This window comes from Syngnathoides biaculeatus, chromosome 9 (assembly GCF_019802595.1).
Source record: "Syngnathoides biaculeatus isolate LvHL_M chromosome 9, ASM1980259v1, whole genome shotgun sequence".
Lineage (NCBI taxonomy): Eukaryota > Metazoa > Chordata > Actinopteri > Syngnathiformes > Syngnathidae > Syngnathoides > Syngnathoides biaculeatus.
The window spans coordinates 18,363,998-18,380,244 of NC_084648.1; the positions used below are offsets into that span (position 1 = coordinate 18,363,998).

The 16,247-nt window shown below is 44.4% G+C and overlaps 1 protein-coding gene across 3 annotated transcripts in view; it reads right to left on the minus strand.

The window, feature by feature from the left end:
• Positions 1-1,349: 1,349 nt before the first annotated feature.
• The window catches only part of rhbdl3 (rhomboid, veinlet-like 3 (Drosophila)), a 43,601-nt gene continuing 28,703 nt past the window's right edge, over positions 1,350-16,247 (minus strand). For 2 of the 3 annotated variants that reach the window (XM_061830589.1, XM_061830590.1), the window contains exons 3-8: positions 12,171-12,395; positions 11,781-11,929; positions 9,184-9,296; positions 5,564-5,664; positions 5,317-5,377; positions 1,350-4,373 (exon numbers count right to left, since the gene is read on the minus strand). In XM_061830589.1, the coding sequence (XP_061686573.1) occupies positions 4,102-4,373; positions 5,317-5,377; positions 5,564-5,664; positions 9,184-9,296; positions 11,781-11,929; positions 12,171-12,395 (921 nt within the window). In that variant the 3' untranslated portion in view covers positions 1,350-4,101. The remainder of the gene's footprint in view (positions 4,374-5,316; positions 5,378-5,563; positions 5,665-9,183; positions 9,297-11,780; positions 11,930-12,170; positions 12,396-16,247) is intronic. The other variant, XM_061830588.1, reaches the window with a different exon arrangement.

Consider the following 16,247-nt stretch of genomic DNA (forward strand, 5'->3'; position numbering starts at 1 on the left):
AATGTACGTTCAAAGGCAATTCAAAAGAGTTCAAAGACAGGCTGTTTTCGACCACGTGACTACATCCGGGTCACCTGGCCATGTTGAATGGGTTCACTCTACTGACGCGCCGTTCACGCTATTGCTTTTGCATACAGACCGCAGTTACACAAATGGTCGTACGACTGTTAAAAGTGACGCACGATGGCTAAAAATATTTTTGGAAAGTTATCGGTGCTCATGAGATCTCGTTTCAAGAAACTGTTACGACAAGAAGTGTGCTTTGATCGACAATATCGACCCATATGGCTTGTAGAAATGGAGCAAGAATTTCGAACTGTGGGCGTCAGTAACCTTTCCAGAAATCAACTTTCTCCTCTTCTCGACCAACTAAAGAAATACAAAGGTCTGGAGGCCTACAACCGATTCATCAACGGCTAGAATCGTGATGCAGCAACCTGTGTCTCCACACTGCTAAGGTTGGTGTACCGCACAATGCAATTTAAATATGTACTGCGTGATTACAGTCAGCGTTGTGTTAAATTATGTTGATTATACCAACGAAAGAGGTGTAGATTATTATTTTCGTTTTTGTTACCGAGAGAGAGGTTCGACCGGGACGAGTCCCACGTGGAGCCCACACCTCTTTCTCCACTTCCATGGCTACATTTTGAACTCAACTCACGAAACAGCTAGCAAACTTATTTTAATAAAACAGAAAATATAGATTTTGGAGACATAGATTGCATTCACACACACACACACACACAAGTATTACGTAGGCCCTTGGCCCTAAAAATACTTCTTCACAGTACTTAGTTATTGCTAAGTAGGTGTGAAATTCTAAAAAGGTATCCAATACTTATGAAGAACAAAATCCTCCGAGCAAACTCAGCTAGAAGGGAATGACTTGGCCGCGAGAACGGCTCTGCTGATACAAGACAGCCACAGTTGTCGCCGTTTGGTTGCTAACTGCTCCGTTTTCTCGCACTGGTTCTTGATCACAGCTGACAGTCGAAAGAAAGACGCTTTACAACGGCCACTTTCGTTTGCAGTGCCCCCCCGATTCATACGCCTTTCTGAAAATAATTCCTGCTTAGTTACGGTTTGTTTACTCAAATTCACCCAACCAAAATGGCGACCGCCTTCTAAACCGGAAGGTGTGTGAAAACAGTCTATAGTAGTTGAACATAGGGCAACATCAAGTTGTCCATAGATGTGTATTGGAGTAGGCTGTTCAGAGTTGACTTCACCTTTGACCCCAAGTCAGCTGGGACTGGCTCCAGCCGACCTAATGAAGGTCACGCACTATAGAAAATGGATGAATGGATATGAAATAAACGCAAACCATTTTATTTCTGTAGAAAACTGTTTAATGTACTCCAGTATGTACATATCAAATCTACAAAATATCCACACTGTTAAAATATTAGTACTCATCAGTGTTATATCACAGCCCTGACGATACATAGGCAGCCATTTTTTATTTTTTTTTTTACTCACTTTGAAATAGGATGCATCCAAGATTCCTATACAATGCAGACAGAGCACACGATGCACACAACAGAAATACCTCAGAGTAAAAACAGCAAACACGTTAATCCGTTGAAATACACAAGAATCAGGCGTGTGCAAAGCAGTTACCAAAGTAACGAGGTTACGAGTACTTTACTGTTGACAGCTCGAGTCAATTACACAACCGTGTTTATGTTCTGGCGGGTCGCGATTTCTTTGCCACGTTTTGCATCGTGACCGACGCCAGTTTCGACAGTCAAGTCACGCCGACGTCTTCTTCTGCCCGTTCGGTTGTAACGATACAGCTAGTTGCTCACCATCGATAGTAAAACATCTTTGGGGACTTTCATCAATCTCTACACACAACGGTTTGGCATCACGTCTGAAAGTTTACAATTCTGAATGGCACTTGTGCGTTGAGCTGTACACACAAAGTCAAAGACACAATGGAAGAAGTTCATATTGAGTACAAAGAAGCCTGAAGATGAAATGAAAGTTACATCATCTAACGATGAACTTGAAATTAACCAGAATGTTGCATCTTACGGTAGCCTAATGCTTATCGCGGAGGTGAGATGGAAAAACCCCATCCAAAACATTATTTTTTTCTTTTTAGACAAAAAAAAAATATATATGTATCGGATCCTGACATATCATAACATTTAAACAAACAAAATCAAGAGTTGCGCATTCCGAGTTTCATGAGCAGGCACCATCAGGTTGAGTGTAGCAAGGAGCAGAGACTACGTCCACAAATAGATATCATCCGTCCATTTTCTTAGCCGGTTATCCTCACAAAGGTCGCGGGGAGTGCTGGAGCCTATCCCAGCTGTCAACAGGCAGGAGGCGGGGTACACCCTGAACTGGTTGCCAGCCAATTGCAGGGCACATTGAGACAGACAGCCACACTCATAATCACACCTAGGGGCAATTTGAAGTGTCCAAATAATGTTTTTGGGATGTGGGAGGAAACCGGAGCACCCGGAGAAAACCCACGCAGGCACCGGGAGGACATGCAAATTTCACACAAGCGGGTCTGTGATTGAACCCGCGACCTCAGAACTGTGGGGCCAACGCTTTCCAGGTGCTCCACCGTGCCACCCCAATAGATATTATAAAGTGAAGAAAATAAGTATTTGAACGCCCTGCTATATTGCAAGTTCTCCCACTTAAAAAAATCATAGAGGGGTCTGAAATTTTCATCGTAGGTGCATGTCCACTGTCAGAGAGAGAATCTAAAAAGAAAAATCCAGAAATCACAATGTATGATTTTTTTTTTAACGATTTGTTTGTGTGATACAGATGCAAATAACTATTTGAACACCTGTCTATCAGCTAGAATTCTGACCCTAAAAGACCCGTTAGTCCGCCTTTAAGAGTCCACCTCCACTCCAGGTATTACCCTGAATCAGATGCACTTCTGCGAGGTCATTAGCTGCACCAAGACACCTGTCCACTCCATACAATCGGTAAGACTCAAACTTGTAACATGGCCAAGACCAAAGAGCTGTCCAAAGACACCAGAGACAAAAAATTGTACAACTCCACACGGCTGCAAAGGCCTACGGAGAAATTGCCAAGCAGCTTGGTGGAAAAAAAACTGCACAGTTTGAGCAATCATTAGAAAATGGAAGAAGCTAATCATGACGGTCAATCTCAATCGGAGTGGAGCCCCATGCGAGATATATCACCTCGTGGCGTCTCAATGATCCTTAGAAAGGTGAGGAATCAGCCCAGGACGACACGACAGGACTTGGCAAATGACCTGAAAAGAACTGGGACCACCGTTTCCATGGTGACTGTTGGTAATACACGAAGACGTCAAGGTTTGAAATCGCGCATGGGCCGGAAGGTTCCCCTGCTTAAACCAAACACCTACGACGAGAATTTCAGACCCCTCAGTGATTTCTAAGTGGGAGAACTTGCAATATAATAGCAGGGTGTTCAAATACTTAATTTTTTTCACTGTATTTAAAAAAAAATGATGATGACCTTAAGTAATGTGTTGGTTGTCCTCGTACAAAATGTCAAAATAGGGAAAAGGCGTGAAGATGCCAACCTTTACAGGACGTAAAAGAAGCTTCGAAGATGTGGGTCTCCTTGTCATGTGAACAGATTTGCAGTATATTCAAGTTTACACACGTCTGCCGAATTGCTTGCTGCCCGTTACGGCTCTCGTACTACCACAGAAGACGGAATATTATAGGCTAGACTTTTGTTTTCTTTTGTTCTTACATCTGCCGGTACTTTGGCTTGGGGAAGTTCTACGATGGATGAGATTCTTGTAGCGCTCAACATTATATTATAGAATAAGTACGACGACAAATAGTGATGGCCGTCGAGTGTGCACACGGCCTTGAGGCTTCACATTTTTTGCACCGCTATGTAAAGGATGATGAGGATGAGGTGTGCTCACCCGATGTTACGTGCATGAGGTATCGTAAGGCTTCGAGAAATGCAGCAAATGAATGAAAACGGAGAAAAGGGACTTTTGCGTTGCAGCGCCCTCGCACAGGCCGTAGGATGAAGATCGCGTCCGCCGCTGCGACTGAGTCCGCGTTCGAGCTCGGGAGTCGTCCGCGTCAGCGACGGAAGTACCGACGGGCGTCACGGCGGCGGGGGCAACCGCACGTCGAGCAGGCTGTAGGCGAAGATGTTCCAGAAGACGGCGCAGAGCACGAACAAGGTGTAGACGCAGAAAAAGATCCAAAAGAGGGACTGTTCCTGCAGCCGCTGCTCGTAGTTCTGCAGGACCACCACACCCAGCGTGAGTCCCACCATCACCCCGCCCAGGTGAGCTACGAAGCTGGGGTTGGGGCAAGGAGGAGAGGCCGGCGGGTAGAAACGGAGCCACACCGCCCGGCCAAATTCCACGCTCACTGTGGGGGTGTGCGCGCAAAAGCCAGAAAAACATGCGTTTGTTAATTAAACGTCCGTTAAAATATTCTATTCATATTTAACCTTTACTCGAGCAAGCTCAAGAAAAATTAAGTTGATTTGAAAAACAGACGGTCCACCGAGATCACAATGCAAGAGGACAGCTTTCATTTTTCATCCATCCATTTTCTCCGGCACTTATCCTCACGAGGGTTGTGGGGAGTAGTGGAGCCTATCCCAACTCTCAGGCGCACTCACAATCACACCTAGGGACAATTTAGAGTGTCCAATTAATGTTGCATGTTTTTGGAATGTGGGAGGAAACCCACACAGGCACGGGGGGGAGAACATGCAAACTCCACACAGGTAGGTCCGGGATTGAACCCGGGACCTCAGAACTGTGACGCCAACGCTTTACCAGCTGAGCCACCGTGCCGCCCAACTTTCATTTTTAGTTTCAAAATTACCTTTATTTGTTAAATGCCAGATTAAAGACTTTTTTTTTTAAGGCATTTTTTTTCTTCAAATCGCAAAAGTTGACATAGACTAAGATTACGATGTTTTTAAACAATGTATGAAAACTGAGATAATGATATTGGAAACTTCTCATAGGTTGCCAACCTATTATCAACATTTGAATTAGAGACACTCATCTGTGGACATGTTTTGAACTATGCACGCCTGAAACATAATGCTCCTTTGTTTAACATCATGGGAAATTCAAATAATATCGGGGAGTCTGATTCATCCTTGGGTGCAATTTCCAGATGCCTGAAAGTGCCACGTTCATATTGTGGCTGTACAACAGGTAATTGCAGTCACCATGTGATTTGCGGGGAGGCACGTATTTCTTCAATTAGAGGACACGCCCGGTGATTAATTTGGGCACGGCGTCTAATTACACACAACTATTTGTGGAAATATTAGGTCAATAATCAGACTTACTGCACACCAGAGCCATAGCCATCCGGAATAATTTAAACTGACACTTCATGCCAGACCAGTTCTGTAAAAAAAAACAAAAACAAAAAACGGGAAGAAGGACAGGACAGACCAAGATATTAACATTGTGTTATAAAATCAAGTCTTTTCATATCACAAAATGTCGGGGGAATGTGTGACACGTGCAGATAGGGCCGCACCTGCTGACGGGATTCGATAATGATCATCAACACACACACGCACACATTACCATGACGACATTGGCCAGGTGTGCAGACACCAGGGCGTACACCCCTCCGGATGAGCCCACCACGGGAGCCGTCATGTCGGTGACCGACACCGCCAGAGAGCCTGCGGACAACATCGGAAGTGGACGCAACTTCATCTGGTTACATTTTTACGCAACATGGGAATTGCCATAAATTAGAAAACGAGGTCAGTGGAAACGCTCCAGCGCGACTTAAAAGTATAGAAAGCATTCGGCGCGATATCACTGCCGGTCACAAGAGCGCTTCGCGGCTGTTATAAAATGAAATTGTAAAGGGATGGGGAATAATCATAATAATAAAAGAGGATCTTGGCGCGCTAAGCTACCGTATATGAAACCAATTGAATTAGTGTTGGATTAGATGAGCGATGCAGACTTCATTCTTGACCTTGGAAGTCGCAGTCTCGCTATACTCTATTGCACTAGGCACACACATAAATCCATCTATTTTCTTAGCTGCTTATCCTCACGAGGGTTGCGGGGCGTGCTGGAGCCTATCCCAGCTGTCAACGGGCAGGAGGGGGGGTACAACCCGAACCGGTTGCCAGCCAATAGCAGGGCGCACGGAGACAAACAGCCGCACTCACAATCACACCTTGGGGCAATTGAGAGTTTCATTAGGTACATTACGCAGTAATAACAATGCCCAGCTTTGACGTCCGTCGGCGAGGATTTAAATAATTGATAATAAATCACGACTGCTAAACATCATCATGCAGCTCAACAAATTAAAATGTGGCGGAAAACTCATTTCAGTGATCTTACTTTATATCCGTTCACTAAATAATGATTGGATGGATGGATGGAGATTAGGTAAAAATAGTGCGAACAAAATATTAGAGGGTGTCCTGTGTGTTCTGCAAATATTAAGAGAAAGAGAGAGAAATGAAAAGAAAAATGTGACAGAGCAAGAAAAACAAGATTGAAGGAACGAACCCATCGGGGGGAAAAAAGGAGAAAATGAAAGGTGGAAAAACAAGAAAATAAGGAATCCAAAAAAATGAAAATGGAAGACAGCAAGGTACAGCAGAAAACAGGAATAAAAAGATCAAGATTAGAAATGAAGGAATGAAAGATCGAAGGCAGAAGGGATAGATAGATGGATATTCCCTCGTACATTTTTTCCTTACTTCCGACGAGGCCTCCCCTGTTTTTTTTAAACACTTCATACATGAACAAATATTGCTTTATCAAATGAATCTAACAAAATATGAAGCGTGAATGCACGGCAACCACACGTGGACTTCAAATATTGTTTGATCCGTTGAGTGATGCATTTTACTATTTTTTTTTTTTATTGTCTATTGCGGGGGTGTCAAAACTCATTTTTATCGTGCACCACATTGTACTCATGGTTTCCCTCAAAGGGCCGTTATGGCTGTGAACCGATAAAAACTCTTTAACCGCCTCATCATATTTACACACAAAATTTATGAACTACTTTTCAGAATCAAAAATCAAGGGGAATGGCTTTTTCCCAACTATTGTTGTTTGGTAACACAGATATGCTTGTAATAGCTCAACGTTATCATTTATGATATGACAATCTGAAATTTTGGTACAGATTTAAAACAAACAAACAAACAAAAAAATCATGGAAGTTCATAACCATGATTTGCCTCCGCGGGCCAGATAAAAATCACGCAGCGGGCCAGATCTGGCCCCCGGGCCTTGAGTTTGACACCTGTGGTCTATCGCTTACAGCCCAGGATTCAGCTGTCAAGTTCATTGAGTCGCACAAAAGCGCGTCAGCGTGTGTCATTGACTGCCCAATGACTCATGACTTGACCTATGACCTCTGCCCTGACCCCCTGTGTACACATGTGCCTGCAGCTGAGCTCCTGTCCGCTGGTCATCTTTATGCAGATCGTATGGGTAGATTTTAAAAAAATAAAATGAAATGAATAATGAGATTACATACGCATTTTAAAAATATACAATAAATCTAAAAAAAAAAGAGAAAAATGAGCAAATGGGGAGGAAAAAGGTTCATTGAAGACACAAAATTGCCCATAGTGGAGTGTGAATTTGTCCAAACTACGCTAAATGCGACCCTAATAAAGATAAGCAGGATCCCAAATTGATGGGTGGTTGCCTGTCTTTTTAAATAAAGACTAAATTCATTATTTTCTTTATAATGCCCATGAGCAAAGCTGTTCCATTATATTTTGTAGATGGATGACGAATTCAACTGTCAATGAGTCGTGTAAAATGGAAATAACGCACGAGCAAACGTCACAAAAACGCGACGACAGATTTACCCCGAAATTTATTTGATCGAGAGGAAATATAAATTGCAGGCGCACCCAACGCAACACGGTCAATACAAGCGGGCGACCCCCCCCCCCCCCAACCCGGTGGAGGAGGGGGCGGGGTCAATATCTAATTAAAACAGCTGACTTGTGTGTGCATAATTTATGCTGCGTTTCCTCCTCATTTCACCCTGGCCTTAATTTTGTACAGGCCACTTCGGCTGGTATCCACGGGGGGGTTTGTCACTGACCCCCACCCGCACTGACGCACCACAACACAAACACAAACACACACACACACGAGCAAGCACAGTGGGAGATATTCAGAGATGGAGACAATTTGCATGAATATTTATCAAAGTCCTGAATGCATCATTTCCCATTCGGAAATTTGGTGCACTTCCCTTACTTCAGTAAAAGACACACACACACACACACACACACACACACACAAGCGTGTGCATATTGGTTGGATAGATAGATAGATAGATAGATAGATAGATAGATAGATAGATGGATAGATGGATAGATAGATAGATGGTAAAGCGTTGGGCTCACAGTTCTGAAGGATAGGCTCCAGCACTCCCTCCGACCCTTGTGAGGATAAGCGGCGGAGAAAATGGATGGATAGATATATATGTAGAGAGAGAGAGAGAGAATGTGGTTGGTGAAGGACAATGAAGCAGGAAGGATGTGGTGACAATAGCTTCATTAAAACTGGAAATGACATTTTTGGATTTGCTCTGATTAAATCAATTATTGAGTGAATTTGTTTGTCTGAGTGAGCTCCGCTTGCCACGATTCTTGTTGCAGTGCCATGCTGTACATGTCGGGGGTGGGGGGGGGGGCTTTCAAAAGGGCACTGCCCTACCCCCAAAAGACACCGAGCCATCTGTCCAGAAGACACTGACACGCACGCAGGGCTGGAATATGATAGGCAGCTGAAAATCAAACAGATGGGGGTGCGCAATTTAACGTGATAGGTGAGACCGTGAGCTCTATTTTCTGAGGTGGCGCAGCACAAAAACTGGCACATCCCGACAGAACTCGCTGCTCATGCTTGGTAGTTTGGTAGAGCGTTTCGCGCCAAGGTGGGCCTTCCGGTCCAACGACGCTGTGTCCAGTGTAGTGACAATTTGGTGGCAGAAAGTTGGACTAAACTTATGCGCGCCAAGACCACATCTCAGTCTAGAGCAGCAGGTAGACTGCTGGTCTAACTCAATTTTGCTGACTTTGATCAGGACAATGAGGGGAGGCGCATAAATGATCAGGGGGTGCGGATACATAGATGAGGTCTCTGCATGTACAGTAAGCGTGTGCGACTCATTTAGTGCTTGTTGGCACGCCCACCTGCCAGCACGCCACAGCCGTAGACCAGTCCGATCCTCGGGGCCCCGTGGACCATCTCGAGGGGGACGCCCACCAGCAGCTGCATGGCCATGTTCAGGCTCAGGTGTTCAATCCTATCACACACACACACACACACACACACACACACACACACACACACACACACACACACAGCGAATAATCAATAAATAAGGGTTTCATATCATTTCATTTTTGGCTAGTACAGACTCACGTTAGCCAGCGTAGCAACGTGGAGGTTCCCATGATTGATGTTATTTATTTACTTTAGTGTTGTCACTGGTTTTGTGGAGTTACTTTACGTCCAATTTGGGTGCCTGATAATGTGGCTTGTTTGAAGTCTTCAGTCAGTCTCACTTGAACGGTACACATAATAAGTCCAAATATCGGAATTGTACATTTGGAACTGCAGTGTAAATCCAGCTCCATATTTGCTTTTTTCAGTCACCGCATTCCCTGTTGTAGCACAAACAACCATTTTCCTGCAAAACGTGTAAACACAAACCAAGGCGGGAGATATAGCAACTGCTTCCTCGTCCTTCACAGCTGCAAGCGTCCTTCCTTCCAAACCTCATTTAGCAGCCGAGGCACACTCGGCCGTGTCCAAAAAACCAAAAGCGCAGCTGCCGCAATAATCCGGCCTTCTCTTCTTCTGTCCCGCTAGCTCGCTTTCGCAGTCTCGACTAAAGCGCGTCTGTTTAAAGTTTGTTTACAGAAAAATGACAAACTCGCGTGGGGACGCGGCAGTAAATACGGCCGACATAAAAGCTTAAAAGCGGCGCGTTCCGGCTGCGTTGGGCGCGCAACAAGACGCGAATGAGCGCAAACATTGGCAGCAAAGGAGGACGCAAACAATTTCCACTAAGTGTGCCGATAATCTATTTAGTGCAGGACTCAAAACTGCTATCAATGATGATGATGATCACTGACTCATGCAACAGAATTCATTGAATTTAGCCAACTTTGTCCAAGCGCCATCGGATAGCCAAACTCGGTCTCACACGATTTGCTGACGATGGACTGACGTGGATCACACGGGGCAGGTATCCCGTCTGGGCGCGAGGGTCATGAAACTTGTCCCTGACTTTAATCCTTTCCTTGACCATGTTTTTAACTCAAAATAACTTTTCTGCACCAAAATGAATGGAAATCCCATGAATCCGTTCCAGCCCAACAAAGAAGTGTCCAAAATGTAGTTTGTAGTAGTTGTTTTTTTTTAATGAGGACAGGTAGCACTCTATAGCATTATAATTGATAAAAACATACAGTTATGACATAATTCAACCCAATTACCCCCAAAATAAACATGCATTGGCCACCTGGAGGAGACCCAGTTCCTCTCAGTAAAGCAATGCCATTTCTAATTCTTCACAGAGGATTAAGAATATACGCCTTTCCACACGTGCATCGTGAGCCAGGCTGGACGGTGGCCAAGAGGGGCGTGGACACCGGTCACGGCTGTTTCACATTGGGACTGTAATTAGACTGCGTATTTAAGTTGGAGTTTGTGTCACAGGGATTGGCCAGTTCGTTGTGCCCCGAGTTAGTGAGTTGCATTCACTGACAGTGGGAATCTCCACCACTCAAAATACTGTAGTGTTGAGCTATCCTCGTTACAGTGTTTCTTTGCCACCTCAGTTTCGTCCTGTCTCAGTTTATGTTCCATCGTCAAGTCCTAGTTCACAGCTTGTCTCCTAGTCATCAGACCTCGCTGCACATCTTTTGGATCCTGCTTAGCCTAGCGTTTCTGTACCTCAGCCTTCTCTGACTGCTTACACCGTGTACGACCTCAGCTTCGAATAAAACTACGCCTAACATCATGTCCTCGTCTTGGAAGTCCTGCATTTGGGTCCAGCCCCGCACCGGAGGTTCGTGACAGTACCATTTGTTGTCTGATACCCTTTGCCCAAAGAGCAACAACACTGGCACATAGACGGTAATTGTTAGCCTGTGGAGTTTCCGAGTGAATCAGAATCAACTTTAATGGCCACTTCAGGTCCTCTAAGACTGCAATTCCCAAGAACTTGAAGGTCGCTGCGGTTGACACAAGACAGTTGGGCAGCTGTGCTGAAGGATGCCTCCTGAACTCCACAATCATCTCCAGAGTCTTCAGAGTGTTCAACGCCAGGTTGTGTTGACCACACCAAAAGCTCCAGTCTCACCACTTCCTGTCGATACGCAGACTCGTCGCCGTCTTCGATGAGGCCGATAACCGTGGTGTCATTAGCATTCCGGTAGCAGAGGCTGTGCGGTTGTTTGAAGGACAAAACGTGTAATTCTCTTTGTTTGATGTTTAGTTTGACAGTATCCTTGAGCTCGGAGTGGCAATAAACTGTATGACGCGTCTTTTTTTTTTTTTTTGAAGAACGCTTCCTAATTATTTCTGTAAAACTGTTGTGAAGTGAGCTGAATCACTTGGTGAGGAGTGCAATTCTGGAAGTGTCCAACAACAAACAGCGACATGACGAAAGTTATGGGTTTGAGTCTGTTTCTTTGTTTTTTTATTTCTTTAACATTATGTTTTGTTTTGGGTTTTTTTTTTTTAATCATAGTTGTAGTTGGCAGTATGCACAACTCACCCGGTGTGCATGAAAATGTAGGTGAGGTATCTCCAGGCCTGGGCCCGGAGCTGGGGGTGGTAAGGTAGCGGACTCTTGAGGAACGACGGGCTGGACACTTGCAGAACCAGGCGGTCCAGATGGCAACCGTAATAAAAGAAAACGACGACCTGGGGCAGGAAATACAGACAGCGGAAGTTAATGGACAATTAATGACACGAGACAAAATATTACCGTTCATCAAAGAAATCTCCTCATAAATCATTGGATTTATAGATCTACAGTGCAACCATTTTAATGTGATCAAGATGGTGGGTTGGGGCGGTCACATTTTTTTTTAGGAGGCACAGTACTTGGTGTAAAAGATTTGATTTCAGTTCATCTTTTCTGATTTCTAACTAGACGGTTTACCTCGAGAATGGTGATGGTCAGAATCAGCCAGGGCGGGGGCCAGTAGTTGTAGCTGTCAAAGTACCACTTGCGATCCACTTCGCGGGGCAGCGTCTCGTAAGCGACATGCCGGACCAGGCGCTGAGAGAGGCCCAGGCCGACCTCGTCCCGCAGACTGCCGCCTTTGAGGTGCCTGCTCCCCTGGAGGATGGCCCTCCGGAAACTATTGGAGCGCTTGTTGCTCATCTGGAGAAAAAAACGAAACACGCATCAGGACACAGTTGAAGTGTTTTGATGCACTCACTGATGGTGCTGTGGTCCACTCGCCTGATTTTGCCACAGACAGCGTGGTTTCAGTTCCCACGCAGTGACAGTGTGAATTTATGCCCTTTCCCGTTCACGGTTCACATATTCGCAGATTTTGGTCTCCAAGTTTTTTGAAATATATTTTTTTTATTTACCGTACCATCGTAAAAGTCTTAAATTCTCTTCTCAATAGACGAGGTGCCACATTAGACATGGCACCGTACAATGGGGTGCACCTTAGGTGCACACATAACGTCATATATCTGCAAATGTTGCCGTGTGACTTGTCCAACAAAGTACACGTAAACACACCGGTTACACTGTTAGCATGTACGCCAGCACATGTTTTAGCATCTATGAGAGCTACCATATGATGGCGCTCACGAGGCAGAGAGGCTCAATGGACCTTTCCAACCTGTCAATCAGTAGCCAATCAGATAGCCGCATTGTCTTAACCCCTGGCTTGACACGCCCCCCCCCGCCATGTTGTCCCACAAGCAATGCTGGTTGTCAGTAGCGTGCGCTTGGAAAAGTTAATGTTACAAAGAAAATGGTCCTCGGATTCGCTCAGGGAGGATCAATGGACCTTTCCAACCTGTCAATCAGTCGTACAATAACAGCCAATCAGATAGCCGCATTGTCTTAACCCCTGGCTTGACACGCCCCTGCCGCCATGTTGTCCCACAAGCAATGCTGGTTGTCAGTAGCGTGCGCTTGGAAAAGTTAATGTTACAAAGAAAATGGTCCTCGGATTCGCTCAGGGAGGATCAATGGACCTTTCCAACCTGTCAATCAGTCGTACAATAACAGCCAATCAGATAGCCGCATTGTCTTAACCCCTGGCTTGACACGCCCCTGCCGCCATGTTGTCCCACAAGCAATGCTGGTTGTCAGTAGCGTGCGCTTGGAAAAGTTCATGTTACGAAGAAAATGGTCCTCAGATTCGCTCGGGGAACGTGCAATTTTGATGAAAGATATCCTGCCCGCTTGATTCATTTTCCAAAGTTTAAAACACGGTTGACGAAGTGTCTACGATGGATTAAGGCTCGCGGAAGAGCGCAACTAAATGTGAACAATATCAACAAACACAATGTTCGAAGATAACTGAGGGAGAAGTATCTTCTCTGAGTTTGATTGAATTGTTATCTATTGATCGATCGCCAACATTTCGCTGTAACTGACATTGCATCCTGCTCCGTCCAAAATCTTAATTCCGTGTACATATCCTTGCGTGAATTTGTTGAGACCTCCCTGTAGAACTCTCTTGGACAAGTTTGACGCATTTGGCAAAAAAAAAAAAAACCCACCGCAATATTATCTGGAATACGCGATAGAGAATCGACTTCAAACCTGTTCTGTTCAGTCGGCATTTTGCATGTGAGCAGCGAACAAATACAAGAATGACTCATAATTGACACAAAATATGCACTTTCAACACTATTTACACACTCCCAGCATGGTTTGAACTTTATTCACTCACCAGTTTTATTTTGTAATTGGCTGACCACCATTTTTGCTTGGTTAGGCCACGAGGTGGAGGACGGAGGACCTTTTTGTCTCATATTCATCTTTTGATGTCATCAAATGTTTTCATTCTCGAGCAACGATGAAGGAATCCGCCGCGCTGTTCCAGTACTTTTGGAGGGGGACTCTCACTGTACGACGCGGCGGTCCGAGCGCAGGCCACACAGACTACAGAATGCCGCGATCATCGCCTAGCAACCAACAAAAAACATTCCCCTCACTGCTGTCTGCCTCCAAGGAGTTCAACTCCAAACAAAAAAAAAAAAAAAAAGGGCCTATTTATTGCCATTGCTTTCATAGATCCTCTACAAAAAAACATTTTATTTTTTGTCAAAAACAGAACGTACCAATTAGTTACCAAAGACAGCATTTCTCCACGTGAGGATGTGCACTGCTGCTGTCATCGCCGTGCCTTTCGGCTGAACTTGCTGTTTTATAACGGTCTCCATGACAACGTAATGACGGCTTCCTTACTTCTTCGCCTGCAGTCTGGCTCACCTTCCGTGATCGCCGTTTTTATTTTTCTATTTCATGGCCCATAAGTCAATTCTGCGATTGTTTTGTGTGCCCCCAGAGAGCAGAACTTGTTTATAAAGGCAATGGAACATATCAAGTAGAGGCAGTAAAACAAGTTTTTCTGTAACATTACATTAATTTTCAAGTTTTTATACATAAGTACACGGCCTGCAAGAGCATATGTTTCTAGTTCAAAAAATAAATATTAAAAATAGCCAAACAACAGAGGAAACATAAGTCAAAAGCATTTAAGGTACAAATGCCAGTAACTATCCATCTTCTGAGCCGCTTATCCTCACGAGGTGTCAACAGGCAGGGGGCGGGACACACTGGTTGTCAGCCAATCGCAGGCGCACACGGAGATAGACAACAGTCGCACTCACAATCACACCTATGGCCAATTTAGAGACTCCAATGAATTTTTGGGGTGTGGGAGGAAATCGGAGTGCCCGGAGAAAACCCACAAAGGCACGGGGAGAACATGCAAGCCGGGATTCGAACCCTAGTCCTTAGAACTGTGAGCCCAATGCTCTAACCAGTTTCTCCACCGTGCCACCGTAGTCAGGGGTATCAAACTCATTTTTGCAGCGGGCCACATTGCAGTTACGGTTTCTCCTCAAAGGGTCGTTACGACCAAAACCATAAACTTTAATCGCCTCGTCATATTTACACATGAAATTTAGAAACTCGTTTTTAATTTGAGCTCAAGTGTAATGGGGTTTTGAAACATTATTCATATTTGGTAACACAAAAATGCTTATGTCAATGTTATCATTTATGATACGTGAAAATTTGAAATTTTGGTACAGATTTTGACAAGAATCATGGAAGTTGACGCAAATGAGTTGCCTCCGCGAGCCGCATAAAATCATGCGGCGGGCCAGATCTGGCCCCCGGGCCTTGAGTAGGACACGTGTGACCTAAGTACAGTTAAATTTTATTTAAGTTTAAAGTACAATACATTTACATTTAATCTTTTAGAACTGTTAGTTTTCAAATATTAATTTTGAAAAGTTAACTGAACCATTTTTAGTCTTTTTTTTTTTTTTTATTAAAGCACAGAGTTCATGTTCTAACTGCAAATTGCTACAGTACATTACAATAATAGTACATTTTTCAGGATAAAATCTGTATGTCTCATAGTCCTACTACATATATTGGTCATGATGGGGGGTACTTGGAAAGTTGAGTATACTTTAAGGTGGTACTTGGCGTAAAAAGTTTCCCCGAGGTCATCCAGCCATGGCTTTGTCCACGGAGAACACAAAGGAGCCTTTTCCAAACTGTTCCCACAATGCTGGAGGCCTTGAATTGTCCAAAATGTCGGAGGGGGGGGGGGGGGGGGTGCTTTATAATCCGCTTCAATACTTTTGCGAGGCGTCAGATTCGACTCTTGGGCCAGAGGACTTTGGGATTTTAATTGATCAGCATTTCATGAATGATTTTGACTGATTAGTTCTGTCTTACGGCGGGTGCTTATTGTACAGTCCATCAGTCTTTGATCTCTTTTTATGGCCGTATTAAATTTTATAGCTTTTAACATCAGCGTGTAGTCCTATTAAAAATTCACATTTGTGTGGAATACTTTGGGGTTTGGATGTAGTTCCATGTAACGGCTGTTTTAAAGCTATAGACCAGTGGTCCTCAACCACAGACCCGTAGACCGGTACCGCATATGTTTTTAAAAGTATCTTACCAAATTAGAGAATTTGCAGTCTGACCTTCCTCCTCTGCCCACATCGTACGTGATAT